Source organism: Delphinapterus leucas, chromosome 2 (assembly GCF_059928025.1).
Source record: "Delphinapterus leucas isolate spDelLeu-1000000601 "Yukka" chromosome 2, BTC_Dleu_Yukka2, whole genome shotgun sequence".
NCBI classification, from domain to species: domain Eukaryota; kingdom Metazoa; phylum Chordata; class Mammalia; order Artiodactyla; family Monodontidae; genus Delphinapterus; species Delphinapterus leucas.
In genome coordinates this window covers 146,945,956-146,961,879 of record NC_143130.1, presented here as the reverse complement: position 1 = coordinate 146,961,879, position 15,924 = coordinate 146,945,956, and the positions used below count along the sequence as shown (strand labels likewise).

General features: G+C 36.3%; 1 protein-coding gene across 5 annotated transcripts in view; it reads right to left on the bottom strand.

Annotated features, from left to right (window-relative positions):
* GPHN (gephyrin) overlaps positions 1-15,924 on the bottom strand; it is a 606,903-nt gene that overhangs the window by 82,218 nt on the left and 508,761 nt on the right. For all 5 annotated transcript variants that reach the window (XM_089907851.1, XM_089907850.1, XM_089907848.1 and 2 more), the window contains 2 exons: positions 14,738-14,830; positions 5,504-5,559 (listed from right to left, as the gene is read on the bottom strand). In XM_089907851.1, the coding sequence (XP_089763977.1) occupies positions 5,504-5,559; positions 14,738-14,830 (149 nt within the window). The remainder of the gene's footprint in view (positions 1-5,503; positions 5,560-14,737; positions 14,831-15,924) is intronic.

The following is a 15,924-nucleotide window of genomic DNA, read 5'->3' as shown; positions in this document are numbered from 1 at the left end:
CATCTGCTTCTTAGGTATTTAAAATTTTAGGTTACAACACGTAAATATTCTTAACACTACTGAACTGTACACTTAAAAATGGTTAAGATGGTACTTTTTATGTTATACATTTTTTACCACATTAAAAAATATTAGGGAATGATTAAGGAAAAATACCCTTCCACTAGATGTACAATCAAAGTAAAACTGGAAATTTATTTGTTAGAAAAGCCTTAAAAAGCTTATTTCCATAATGTTATTGCTGTAAACAATACCATCAATAGCTAATATTTACTGAGTACTCAATCTATGCTAGGCAGTGTTAGATGCATTATTATATTCCAGAATATAAGCCTTATAAAGACAGAAATTTTCAGTTTCTGTTTGCCTCTCTAGATCACATTGTCATTTTCCTGTGCTGTGGCCCATAAGGCCAGCCTCTATGGACTGTTTCAACCAGGTTCCCATCACTCTGGCTTCTGGTTAGGTTCAGCCAATGGGAGGGGCCAACAAGAGATCAGAGGCTAGGAGAGAGAGAGAAGTACAGTTTTTATTCCCCTTGCCCTTTCCCTGCTGGGCTGCAGTTTGGTGATGGGTATGCCATTTCTACTACTGATGCCACAGCTCCTATTAGGTGGACCTCTCCCATAGCTATCAATCTCCCAGGTCTAGGTACTACTCTCTCCCTTTGCCCCTTCAAACCTAGAGGAGGTAATGAAATCTCACTGTTGCTAGTACCTGAGTGCTTCACATTCCTTTGTTAGTTTCCCCTAATCCTGTCTATATCTTGGGTAGAGTCATTTCATTAATCTTTAATCACCCTCTTTCCAGACATATTTATTGCTCTACCATCCCAAAGCCTAGAAAGTGTCTGGCACAAAGTTGGTAGTCAATAAATATTTCCAGAATGAATGAATAAGTATGCATGGTCTCATTACCACAACAACTACATGAACCATGTAATCCTTCTTGGTTTACAACTCCGGTGTTCTCACTGATTTTCTCCCACAAGTCACTGGAGAATGGTTCTTGGGATCAAATCTGGCATTGAATTACATACTTTATATCCCCATATCATGTTATTTGACAAAAAGACATTTCAGGGCTTCCCTGGTGGTGCAGTGGTTGAGAGTCCGCCTGCCGATGCAGGGGACACGGGTTCGTGCCCTGGTCCGGGAAGGTCCTACATGTCGCAGAGCGGCTGGGCCCGTGAGCCATGGCCGCTGAGCCTGCGCGTCCGGAGCCTGTGCTCCGCAATGGGAGAAGCCGCGACAGTGAGAGGCCCGCGTACCGCAAGAAAAACAAAACAAAACAAAACAAAACAAAACACATTTCAGGCTTATTTGGAATTGTTACATTCTAATGTAATTTTCTACCAAGATAATGCATAGAATTAAAAAAAAAAGCCTAGGGCCCAATGCATTAATTTTTTTTAATTTTTAGTTTTGGCTGCATTGCGTCTTTGTGGCGGTGCGTGGGCTTCTCATTGCAGTGGCTTCTCTTGTTGTGGAGCACGGGCTCTAGGCACGTAGGCTTCAGTAGTTGCAGCACGCGGGCTCAGTAGTTGTGGCTAGCAGGCTCTAGAGTGCAGGCTCAGTAGTTGTGGGGCGTGGGCTTAGTTGCCCTGCAGCATGTGGGATCTCCCTGGACCAGGGCTCAAACCCGTGTCCCCTGCATTGGCAGGTGGATTCTTAAGCACTGCACTACTGGGGAAGTCCTCAATGCATTAATTTTTTTTCAACCCCAGATACTACTTATTATCTGGTGCATCTCTTAATTCACTAAACATGACCATTTTGCAGTGCAGTGATTTTTGATGAAAAGCATTAATGTTTTGATATATGTGTTTTTTAGTAGAGGTGCTAATGTCAAAACTATCTTCTGAGACTGTGCAATAAAAATATTTAATGTAGGTCTAAAGAAGTCCTTCTTTTCCCCTGAAAGTGCCTTTTTGGCTAAGGCAGAAAGTGATTCCCAAAGTGAGTTTCAGGGTAGTTGCTTCTTAAGCTGATGTGTGTTAGCCTAGAGCCCTCCCTCAGTTTAGTCTGATTCAATGAACCATATTATGTAAATTTACTTCAAGCTTTACTGTGGCTGTACCTGTAATTTTCTCTGCTTCTTGGCTTAAACCAACTTTAAAGAAGTGTTTCTGTGTGGCTGCTAAATAAAAAATTTGGCTCCTCTCCAAAACCAGTAATTCTAAATGGTAGGTGAAGGATTCCCACCAGCTCACTTATATTAAATCTAATGTAAAAGATATTACTGGATATATAAAGACATTTATATATCTACTTAGAGTAGACATATAAACTGCAATTGAATTGAATCAACTGGAAAAACTCTAGCAATAAATAAAGTACTTCCTTTAGATTGTTAAGACTACCAACTCTTTTTTTTATTTTTATTGATATAGGTACCTTATATACTTTATATAAAGTAAAAACTATAAAAATCTTGATTTTTCCTTAATAGAGATATTGAGTTGGATTTTTTGAACTTTGTCCAATGATAGCACTTCATAATTACACAACTGAAAGTGTCCAATGTTAACCAATAGGACCAAACTATAAGTGATTTAAGGCTAAGTATTTTGGTACACCAATAAACCATGTTGTAAATAACTGTCTCAGTGTATGCAATGGTCCCCTAGTGCTCAAGTGTATTTACTTTCAATAAGTGAGCAATTTGGCTCTTGCAAGATCCCTGAGATTGCTGTAAAGAGTGTATGTGTATGATACATCAGTTATAGATAAAGTACATCACAGGTAACTTGAGGAAAAACCCTGTTTTCTTATATAGTTTTGATCTTTTTTCCCATCAAAATTTTATGAGAACTTACAAGAAGTTGGCAATTTTTTAATTTCACAACTTTTCTTGTGCTCCTTGTTATCAGTTGGAAGTCTTAACTAGTAAATAAAGTTTAAGGGCCCATAAGGCTCTTAACAATCTGCTACCTATGCCTAAGTATTCTAGGCTGTAACTACCACAAACGATTTGCCATTTCCTAATACCATGCAATTTTTCAAACACCACTGGGTCTTGACTTATACTGTTCTTTCTGCTTGGAATGTTCCTTTTTCATTTCTGTTTCTGTTTTTGTAAAACTCTCTTAGGCCCAGCTCCAATGTCATCTGCCTAGCCCTTCTAGGACAAAATGCTCAACCTCTCTATTGTGCTCCATAGCACATGACTGAGAGCATTAGTTTAACACTTAATATATTGTATTATATTTAGTTGTTTATACTCTGTCTCCTCCACTATATGTAAACTGTTAAGAGTAGTAATCATGTATTAATCTATTTCATATTCCTAGAACCTAGCACAGTGCTTCTTGGTACAAACAGTAGGTATGTTTGATAAATATTGGATAGACTCAGTTGAAGATCAGAGAAGTACTCCTTGAATAATTGATATTTTGGGGCTTTGTTAAAAAAAATGGATGCTTTGTATGTCCATTGCTGATGGATACACATACCAAGCGGTCAAGTAAGTTATGAGGTCATAATGCAAGTTATTTATAAAAAAGCGGCCTAGGTCTAGTTGTTCTTTTTGTCAGGAAAACAGTCATGAAGAGCAAAACCAGCCTGTGCACAGCATGGACAAGGATCCAATTACTACAGTGTCAGGCTTAGCTTCAGAGACCTGCACACAGTACTCCTCAATGCTTGGATGTAGAGGTGAGGCAGCTAGGGTTACCACCATTGGCACCATCCTTCTCCTATATACTTCCTCAACCCCTCTCTATTTTTAGCACATATGGGAGTACATGCTAAGGCGTGGGATATAGCTTTTGCTCAAACTGCCCTATTTATTTATTTATTTCCTCCTTTATTTTATTTATTTATTTATTTATTGCAGTACGCGGGCCTCTCACTGTTGTGCCCTCTCCCATTGCAGAGCACAGGCTCCGGACGCGCAGGCTCAGCGGCCATGGCTCACGGGCCCAGCCGCTCCGCGGCATGTGGGATCTTCCCGGACCGGGTCACGAACCCGCGTCCCCTGCATCGGCGGACTCTCAACCACTGCGCCACCAGGGAAGCCCCCCTCCTTTATTTTTATATAATCCTTATGAGTGTTTGGTGGTAGCAGAAGAGAAAAGTGCGTTGGTTTTCCCTTTGCCTCTAGTCAATAAGGAAGGTGCTCTTTTAACCAACTTTCAAAACTCACTGGATTAACATATGCTCTCTATTTCCTATTGAACGTAATGATGCCTACAGACACTTTGTTTGAAACTGTTAGACTCTTCTCTTGTACACCTAAGGTTCAACCGAGTTTGCTCCCAAACTTGTTTGTACCAGTTTGTGGCAATAGTTGCTACTGAATTAAGTTATTTAAATAAATATTACACAAACCAATGATATATGAGTGTAAAAGGAGTTATTTTTTTCCTATAAAAATTAAGTTAAACCTTTGGAAAAACTCATTTAAAAAAGGCTGCTAAAAAGAACTGATGTCAAATTAGGTATGGGTGAAGCAACTGTAAAAAAAATTATAAAAATATAATAAAAATCTAGAAGGCTTCTATACTTAGATACTTTGCAAAGGCCTTAAATTTTTTTCCACTTTAAAGAAACTAAAACTTGAAATCACATATAATGCCTTTTGGGTATAAGAGAAGTTCAAATAGCAGATACTTATTAAAAGAAAAGCCTTAGGGCTTCCCTGGTGGCGCAGTGGTTGAGAGTCCACCTGCCAATGCAGAGGACGCGGGTTCGTGTCCCGGTCCGGAAAGATCCCACATGCCGCGGAGCGACTAGGCCCGTGAGCCATGGCTGCTGAGCCTGCGCGTCCGGAGCCTGTGCTCCGCAACGGGAGAGGCCACAACAGTGAGAGGCCCGCGTACTGCAAAAAAAAAAAAAAAAAAAAAAAAGCCTAGCTCTCCATCAAATTACTGACAAATAAATGTTCATTTATTTAAGTTACATTTACATTTATTTTAAAAGTAAAAGATAATTTCCCACTTGTAACTTATTTCCAATTAAATGACCAATTACTGGTATCCAAAGCATTAATTAAGAGGACTTCTGTTGTACTTCGACCATGGCCCATCAGTGCTTCGTTTCTATTAAGAAATACCTGTTCTCTGGTTAGCTCCCTGATGAGAAAAATTAATCAAAATGATTAGCTAGAAAGATTAAATAATCTGCTTCTTCTAAATTTCCCTGTATGTAACACGAGTTGGGGAAAACTCTGCAAAGACCACTTAGAAATTTTAGCTCTATTCAAACATTAATGTTTATACCAGAAGAAAGATTCATCCAATCACAGGGCTGGAAAATGCTTGTGCGGCATGTCATCTGAGACATACCAGTAACATCATGCTGTATATTAATAGATGCAGATTCTTTCAGTTAAGAAATAATTCATTTGGTTCTTTCTCATGGGAACCATCCTTTCATCTCTTTGATAACCTGTCTAATCCTTCTCTAAGATTTCCATTACAACAATGGCAGAAGTCTAGAATTAGAAGCCCAAAGTCCATGAAACTAAAATCTTTAGGGCCTTTCAGGCTTATGAATCTCACCTGTTCACCAGCTTGGGATTCCCCAATGATGAAACGATCTCCTGGGCCATCGGCAGCTGTGAGATGAACAGAACCAAGAACAATCATCAGAATGGACCTATAGCAAAGAATAAGAACCTAGTGTTGGAATTCTAAAACTTGACTCAAATGATCAGCTAAGGCTTCAGGAAAGTGGAATACTTTTCTGATCTCCTAGTTTAGAAAAGGGCTTTGTTATTACTAGTTTGATCTTCGGTATCCACAACTCACAAGAACCAACAGTAGTGGTCCAGGTTGTGCCTTTTCTTGGTGTCTCTGGAGATAGTTTTCTTGTTGTTCCATAATTTCCACTCTTGCACTTTTTAATAGGAAGTTCTTTTAGCCTATCGTCCTAAATAAATGGTATGTATGTGTTATATGTGTGTACACACTCATGGAGACATATGTATGAAGTAGCAAGTGAAGTAGGAAGAACATATATTCTTTTCTTCATTTGACACTTGAAGGAAATGAGTTACAGAATGAAGAAACTCAGGTAGAAAAGATTCAGTACCTTTAACAAGTTCTGGCTAGTGGTAGAGCTAGGACTAAAACCCCAGTCCCTGAATTTCCAATACAGTATTTTTTTTTTTTATGATGGATCAAAATTCTGTTTCTAAATCAAAATACACGGGCAGTGCTGCATCACAATTCCCATTGACTGTTTATTTTTAATTGGAAGAAACACTTTCAGACTTGAGACGGAAAAAACTTCTCATCCAATTTTTTTCTATATACAGTATAGTAATGGCTGGATGAAAAAATATTCCTGGAGATAAATGTATTCAAAAGGGTTTTCTTCACATACAATTGGATTTCAGACCAATACTATTGGCAAGGCAATGCATACCTAATGAGTTTCATGATCATGACCATTATCTCCTTGTAATCAGCATACAGCAAGGGTTTGGGGGCACATACACAGCAAAGATAACACTATTTATATGAATATTTTAATCATATTTGCAGTCATGTTGATAAATAATAAAAAGTATTTTCCCTCTTTTAGAGAGGATATATAAAATTTATTGTTTCTTGGACTTCCCTGGTGGTGCAATGGTTAAGAATCCACCTGCCAATGTAGGGGATGCAGGTTCGAGCCCTGGTCCAGGAAGAGCCCACATACTGTGGAGCGGCTAAGCCCAGTGCGCCATAACTACTGAGTCTGTGCTCTGGAGCCCGTGAGCCACAACTACTGAAGCCCGCGAGCCACAACTACTGAAGCCCGCGCGCCTAGAGCCTGTGCTCGGCAACAAGAGAAGCCACTGCAATGAGGAGCCTATGCACCGCAAGGAAGAGTAGCCCCCGCTCGTTGCAACTAGAGAAAAGCCCACGCACAGCAATAAAGACCCAAAGCAGCCAAAAATAAATAAATAAATAAATAAATTTTAAAAAGAAAGAAAGAAAGCCAGATATAAGAGAATCCATGTAGCCTGATTACATTTATTTTTTTAAAAAATTATTGTTTCTTTATGTGACTACAAAGTAGTATTTTTTCTGAAGCCTTATATATACAATACCGTTTATAATAAGTCACTATTTTGCACAGCTGGCTTTGGTTAACCTGATGTGAAGAGGAACAAAAATTAACATTGGGTGTCTTCTACTTACTAGATGTTGTATCTTGTGCTTTTTAGACATTGTCTCAGTTAATAAACTCTTGGCTTTCTGGTGTTTTTTTGTAATGCTGTTGTATTTTCAGTGTTCACTTGTAAGAAAGAGAATACTGTAGTTTTCCTGCAATGGTATTCTTATGCTGCTTTCATGGGTTCTTTTTTCTTTCCTCTTTTTTTTTTAATGAAACAATTTAAAACAGACATAGAAATCACTGCTTCAACAATTATCAACATTTTACCAATTTCGTTTCATCTGCCCCCACACTTATTTTTGCAGTATTTTAAAGTTAATCATAATTTTCTTACTGTACAAAATTAAAAAGTCAATTATCTTTCAGAGTTCTGTACTAACTGCATCTCAAAACTCAATAAACTTAGTTTTGATTATTTCTCTGCTAGAGATATTACCAGCTTTCCACCTCCCGTAAGCAACCTAGATGTCTTCTCTTTTTACTTCTTGCTCAAGGGAAAATTAGCATGGTTTTAGAGTAAAAGCTGAATCTGAATCCTGGTTCTGCCTATTATTAGCCTCAGGACTTTCAGCAAATTACTAAAACTTTCTCTAACCTTCAGTTTGCTTGTTGATAAAAATGGGAATAACCATACTTTAAAAATAATACCTTTTAAGGCTTTTTATTCCTTTCATTCATTCACTAAATTTCTACTGAGGTCTTCTGTGCTCTTAGTGTTATATTAGATGCTGGGACAGAGTAGAGAGTAAAACTAGATATTGTTTCTATTCTAATGCAGTGTCAGTCTGTTGCAATGTTTTTCAAACTCTAGATCACAAATAGAGGTGGGCTGTAAAATCATCTTGTAAAGAAAAAGAACAGAAAATATATCTCGTCACACATGGTAAAGGTGAAAATTGTGTCAAGAAACTTATTTTTGTTTATATATATGCATGCATATATATTTATATGCATTGTATATGTTATATATGTATGTGTATATCATTGGTTTATGATGTCTAATGTATTAATGTGTGTCTTTCTATGGGTGTGGTGAAAACAAAACTCTTAAAGCCACCGATGTGAGGGAGATAGATATTAATCAAATAGTCACATTAACAAACATATAAATTTGTATATAAATACAAATTAAGAAAACCATTCTAAAGGAAAGGAACACGGTTTTATGAGAGCATACACTGAAAGTACCTGAACTACACTGGAGGGTCAGGGAAAGACACCCTGATAAAAGCATTTATGATTTGAATATGAAGGATGAGGAAGAGCTAAGTAGGCAAAAATATATGGGGATGGGGGAGAGGGAGAGGGAAAAGGAGAGGGAGAGATGGGGTGGGGGGAAGAGGGAGAGATGGGGAGAGAGGGAGAGATGGAGGGAGAGGGAGAGAGACAGAGAGGAAATGAAAATGCTTCATCCATAGATATTCACCTAAAGAAAACAGTATGTGTAAAGGCTCTGGTTCACGTCCTCCCTCTATCCTATAGTCTAGCTACTCTCAGGAGTACCTGAGAATACCAAGATGACTCATATTTCAGCTCCATAACATATGCTACTCTCACTGCTTGGAGTGTCCTTTTCTTTTCCCTGCCTTCTGGTTAAAGACTTCTTAGCTTTTAAGACTCAGCTCAAGTGTCACCTTCTCTAGGAAGTCATATCTGACTTCCTTTCCCTCAAGAGTCACCTACTTCTTCTTTTGTTTCCACAGTGTATTCCTGAAATAACTCTAATTACGGCTTCCTAATGTATTTGTAACCATTTTCTTATTTGTCTCAGGGAAATTCCTAGTACCTGCTGAATAACAGGTATTCAATAAATGTTCAATATACGAAGTATTCGAAAGTTCAAGAAACGAATGAGTGTGGCTCCTAAGAATCTTTGTAGAAAGATGCATGCATGAATGAACAATAAATAATATTTTCCACTGCAAAATGCTGTATTTTGAATGCCTTCCATTTTCTGCTGGTTCGTGTATATTGTTTTCTTCAAAATACGAGTCAACATTCACCATCTTTAGAATGTTCAGAAAGACTGCTCTGCTTAATTCTATATAACTTAGATTTTGTCTAGCATAGTGCCTAGTTCATCACTGATGCTCAGTAAATATTTGATAAAACAAAGAAATCAACTTGGCACTTCCATAATACTTAGGTGGGAAGTTTGTAAACTGTCTTATACACATTAGTATTGTGCTTTGTAAATTTTCTTAAATAATTTTATAAATGTGTGGTAGGTAGGGATCAATTCCTTTATTTCTTTTTTGAAACCCTCTGCTCTTCAGTCTTCCTCTTGTCTCCTGTTCCCCACACATGCAAATATACATACACTCAAAATGCTCATATCAGTGTTCTGCACAAATGCTCCAAACAAATGTCATTATATAATGAGTGGCTAGAGATAACCCGGGGCAAGGTTGATATAGAGTGTCAGGGAGGCCAACAACTGAAAGAGCCTTTAAGTGATTCTAAGAAGCAAGATGCTTTGTTGCCAAGGAAGGTACACTGACTGGGGAGAGAATATATCTCACTTTAACTGTGTTCTCCACTTTGCCCTGAAAATTTCCACCTGGGAAACATGCTAGATAAGGAAGGCTCAGTCAACCAACATTATAGAAAGTCCCAGGTACCAACGGAGGAGTCATTTTTACCATTTCCCTTATAACAGTGCTTCTCAACCCTTAATGTGCATAGAAATCACCTGGAGATCTTAAAATACAGATTCCGATTCAGTAGGTCTGGGACAGGCCCTGAGGTTCTACATTTCTAACAAGCTGATGCTTATGCAGCTGGTTCATGGACTACCCTTTCTGAGGAGCACAGCACTGTAAGATTGAACGGAATACAGACAAATTCAGACTAAGAGAAAACTTAAGAAATAAAAAATTAGTGAACTACAACAGAAGTCCTGATTTTACATCAACACCAAGGCTAACTATTTATTATAAAGACAGAAAAGTAACGATCAATCTACCTAACTTACTGATATTTATTTTAAAATATCTATTAAACAGACAGGTAAAAGAAAAGTTGCCATTTTCAAGATGAATTCTACCAGCTTGGGTGGGAGGGGGCAGAAGTGGAGGTACAGTGGCAGATGAAGCTAAAGCTTGGAAAGAACTTAAGTAAGCCACAGTACGCCATTAGAAAAGATGGATGGATTCCAAGGATTTCTGTAAAGGCTTAGACTCTTTCCCCCCACTAATTCTGACATTTCTATTAATAAGTTTTCTTTTCTGTTTTGTAACTGTAGAATTTAATTTGAAGGAAGAGATAAAAGCAATATAAACCAAATCCTAACAGCAAATGCACTGTATAATGCTTAATGCTAGACCCTGAAACTGCTCCCACTTCCACCTTTTTAATGTCCAGAAAACACTTTTAGTCTTTATTTGAAGATTTCTGATATAGATCAGATATAGATATATAGATATCAATATATCTAATTGATACCATTAGATAACTATTCATTGTGTCAATGTATAGAAAATGATCATCCTCAAGCCATTTGCCCTAGAATTATCCCTCATTTTCATCTTCCAGCCATGTGGGAGCTCTCTTTAAATCTCTTGAAATCCTTTATAGCTATTCACTTATTTTCAGTAACAAAAGCCTCATCGTTTCCATGTTAGGACTGAATAAACACAGGCCATAGATAGCATAACTTTCAGAGGTCCTAGGCGCCTCTATTCTTCAATAGAGGAATAAGGCAGAAGGACTAATATTCTGTTTATCTCTAATTATAGAACCAAACTGTCTAAGACTGGATGATAGGCAACAGGGTAATAGTATTGATATTTATGTGTATACTAAAATTAACATTGTAGAACGAGTTTGGAGTGGTGGCAAGGGTAGGTGACAAGACTAGCACAACAGGATTAATACTTGCTGCAGTTATACTGAGGGATTAAATCAGGTGAGTTGTTTGGAATTTTAAATCTGCTGCCTGGAAAGCAGGGAGCAAGGAGTAGAACAGATGAATGAGAAGGCATTTTATATTCTTTACCATCATCTTCCAGGAGAAAAATGTCCATATATTGTTAGTATTGGGAAAAGATATATTATTTCCTTAAATACATTATTTTAAGCTTTTGGGGATTAACTTAAATTAATTATTCAAAATTATCTCTCTGCTCACATGAGTAATACTCCTATATCATAAGGCTTTCTTTTTCATCCAAAGTGTCCTACAGTGGAAGGCCACTGGCTGTCAAATGAGTTGGAAAACCAGCTATGGCCAAACAGGATTTAAATGGACAAAACAGAAACTCTAAAACATTACTTTTGTGACAGAATAAGAACTAGCGCAAAATCAAAAAGGTTATACCGAATTTTAGTATGCATTTTAACACACTGGAAGGAAGTACAACAAAATGTTAATAGTAGCTAGACAGTGAGATAATGGGTTAAAATGTTCTTTTTGATTTTCTGTATTTTCCATAAGCATGTATTTAATCAGAATGTATAAAAGAAAAAGCTTTAATATTTACTTAACCTAAATGGCAAGGATTTCTCTTAATATAATTTTCCAGAATTGTTTGTTGCACATGGTTCTCAAAATAATTACTGGCTTGTTTATAATTTTCCCTTTTCTTAAATAATCCCCAAACTAATTCTGAAGTGATAAGCCTTTCAAATTGAACATTTTCAAGAGAGTGAATTTGGTATTCTGAGATATTTTTACCTTTATTAACATCTAAGAAGCAATTGTGAGACAATGGGCACCCACATCTCTATAGGAGCGTGTGAATGCATCAAGAAGATGGTTGGCTTAATCAGTGTGAAGGGAGAAATAACTCCTCAAAAATACGAATAAAACTATTGTATTGCTTCTAACTGGTAAATGCTACTTTCATTTTCTTTTCTCTTCTTTCATCATTCAAATTCATTCCCTCCTGAATGTAGTTTTAGGTTTATTAGTTTACATCATCACTTGATTCCTATCTTCTTTATACTCTATTCTTTATTTTTTAAAAGCTGTTCCTATTTCTTATTTCTTTAGCTATTTGTTACTGTCTTGATTTTTCAACCCACATACCTTAAAGCAAGTGATCCTCCAACTGGTTTGGAGTTTTATCCCACATGTTTCTGAAGGATACTGGCTAATGCTTAGTGATCCAGAGCAAGTTAGCAACCTCTTTACACCTAGAGGGTTAGCAATGCTCACAGGTGCCACTGGTTATTACTGGAAGGCCTAAGGCAAAGGCAGAGGAGAAGAAAAACAAGGAGAATAAAGGGAGTGGGGAGAAAGGATGGGAGTAAAGGAAGAAGGGGTGGAGAGAAGAAGGTATACAAAGTAGAGAGGTAGAGAGCCACAACAATAGCCTCAAGGATATTCTTTACCAAAACACTGTCTGGGGTTGGTATTATAACACAGAAAAGACTAAGACCATGCCTTTTTGTTCACTGATGACTTCTGCTGCCTTAATTATGTTGATCATAATTAACCAGTCATTCCTACTTTGAAATTTAACCATATCCATGATGGTTATCTGTTATGTGTTATATCTCTGTTATACATTCCATATCTTAGAGAACTAGCAATGTTTCACAGGAAAGAAAGAATGTGAATTAGCTGCATGGTGGATTATCTGTTGAACATTTTATACCGTAAGATGTCATTTTAAATGTTTGTGTGTGTGTGTGTGTGTGTGCTTGCGTATGTGTGTGAAATAACTAAAAACACCACCACTCTAAAACAAAATAAATGATATACTAAATGGTAATTTTATATACAAATTTCTTTGATAGATTCTACAGTTGCAGAAAGGCTCTTTCCTGGCTCACATGGGCTAACTAGAAAAGCTAAAAGCAATAGTTTCTTTTTATTGAGCTGCTGCTACCTCATCTAAAAATCACAGAACAACTTTCTGTTTCAGAATAATTCTGCCTAATATAATTTATTTTCTCACTTTCTCTTACTTTACATTACCGAGAATATAAAAAATAGACTTTCTTGTCCTTTTGGTGTTTCATCTGCTGTAGTTGTTTGTTCTACTCTGGAAGTAAGAATTCATCATTTCATAGCAATCCAATATGGCTACCAATTATAAGTTCAAACAGAATTTACATTTTAGGGGGAATAAGAAACAAGAGCCAGTGAGGCTAACAGAAGACTAAAATAAATTTCTTTCTGGATAATATTCATTATAATAAACACTATAGAAGAAATGAATTTGGAAGAGAAAACATAGGAGGCATTGGGGATTTGTTATTTATATTTTCAGAAATACTCTAATTTGTGAGATAGAGCTGAATCAGGTGCATTTAAGACAGTTTCCTGAGAAAGAATACACTAGTAGGAATTAATCTCTCCACCATTTTATGAGAATAACAGTTTAGATAAATGTTATCCTTTTTTCAGAGATGGTTTAAGAAAATGTGATAATAATAATAAAAAAAAAATAGTAATAATAGGTACTATTATTAAACATTAAAAAAACAACGATTGAGTGCTTTTTTGGTGTGTGTGTGTTTGCCATATACTTTAAAGCTTTCTACAGTCTCACTTAATTCTCACAATAACCTGTTGGGATAAATACTGTTATAATTATCACCATTTTATAGATGAGGAAACCAAGGCTCAAAAAGTTTAAGTGATTTGCTCAAACTTACATAGATGGAACTGGTGCTAGAACCCAGATCACTCTTACTTTGTTATCACTCACTTTTTTACCACTCAAAGTCCATAATCTTAACCATTTGTTCTACTGTCTCCAACAGAGAAAGATACTGCTAAGATATGGCAATGGAACACGGAGGAGGTCAATGAATGTATTTAATTACAAGAAAGAAGAAATTATTTTAATAGCTAGATAGAGTAAAAAAAAATCCAAAGCCCAAAAATCAAGTAAGGGACTCCACAAATGACCATTAAAAAGGAATTGGCCTTCTTAACAGCTCTGATAAACTGGGAAATGTTTTTAGACATTTCTTCAATCATACCAGCCTTGAGTTAATAACCAATAATAGTTTCTAAGCAATTCAGTTGCATTTTCATTTTGGGTTCTTTCGTAGATTGGACTTTAGGCAGGCAAATGCTATTTAGTATTTGCTTTTGAGCTTCATGCAATCCCAGGCAACTCTAAAGGCATGAGCTGCTGGTACCATCTGGGGCTTCAGAGCCTTGAAATATGGAATCTTCTAGGGAATTAGAGGTTTCCCTCATGCTTGCTTTCTATGAAGCCCTTATTGATGTTTGAGTTTAAAGCAGGAGAAAAAAAATTCCCCACTTTATCCCTGTGTTGGGAGTTTGCTCTTCTTTCTTGGACCATATAGATGTTTTCAACTAGAAAACATTTGGACTTCCAGACCAAGACTGTCTGCCATCTGGTATGTGTAGAGGCCGAAAGAATAAATCATGATACAGTGTCTTTATCAACCTCTACATACTTATTTGTAAGTAAGAATTTTCAAGTAACTATAGTACTGTCACTGAAAAGTTTTAATCAAGATTGTGCTGGAAAATATATAGGTGTAGGTTAACATTGTTATCTGTGAATAAAATTATTTTGACAGCCAAGGGGGAAATAGATGAAATAGTCATTAGGTACCTGGGCTGAGCCAAAAATCTGAAAAAAAACCCCAACAAATTACAATGTGAGTATGTTGATACTCAAGAAAACCAAAATATTTACCTCGGACAGCATAGCCATCTTTTACTGATGCTGGGAACGGGGGTAGGTTGTCTTTTGCATATACATCTTGAGCAAGGACTCGCCCCATTCCATCTGTAAGAGAAAAGAAGGAAAATATGGATGTTAAGTGCAGTGGGTTAAACAGGTAGTCCTAAACAAGATGGACATAGGTACTTGTCTGACAAGGCTTGTATAAGGGCTCAGTCAGATCTCCTGATTTCTATCCCAAGGAATAGGCGACAGAAGGAAGAGATGCATCCTAGTGTCTGAAATGAAAGATTAAGATTCAGTCAATTAATAGCAATGCTTCCAGGGATTATTTGAATATGAGTAGCTACACAGTCATCAAAGATGTGTTCAAGTTGATGTGTCATTAATCCTTTAACAATCCAAAGATGATTTTCTTTAAAAAGTAAATTCTTAAACAGTCATAGTCATTGATCCAGTAATTTCACTTCTAGAAATCTATCTTAAGAAAATGGATAAATCTTTCTGTACATGTTTATTTCAGAGTTGCTTACATTAGTGAGAAATGGAAAGAAATCAAAAGTTTAACAATACATAAATTTAAACAATGATGTATCCTTATGATAAAATATTATACAGGCTAAAGTAATATTTATGAAAAATATTCACTGACACAGGAAAATTCTTATGACATACATTTTAAAAACATGCAGAACTGTATATACAATGTATAATCCTAACTATGTTAAGATATATGTATATAGAGCAATAGAAAAAGATGGGAAAGGCATACATGAAAATATAAAGTATTTGTTTACTGCAGTATGTTAGAATTATGTATAATTTTATACCCTTTGCTAAAATTTTCTGAAAATTTCCAAGTTTTCTACAATGATCACATGTAATTTCTAGAGATTTTTTTTCCTTTAGAAGAGAAAAGTAAAGAAAAGAAAGGAGCTTCCTTATCATTCTATTTAACTTTAGCCAAAATTTTGGCTTTATTAATCTAAAAAAAATTAGTGACTATAAGAAGAGCACCATTGATCTATTGTGTGAAGTGACTATTCAAACCACTATTCATCCACTCTGGATGACAATCACATTTGGTTACAGCTCAGGAGTTTGATTTAGTGCCAAAAAGAATAAAAGTTTCAAGAGTCATGACCAATTCCTTAAATCCTCTAGTCAGAATCTGTCATTATTATTATTATTATTATTAC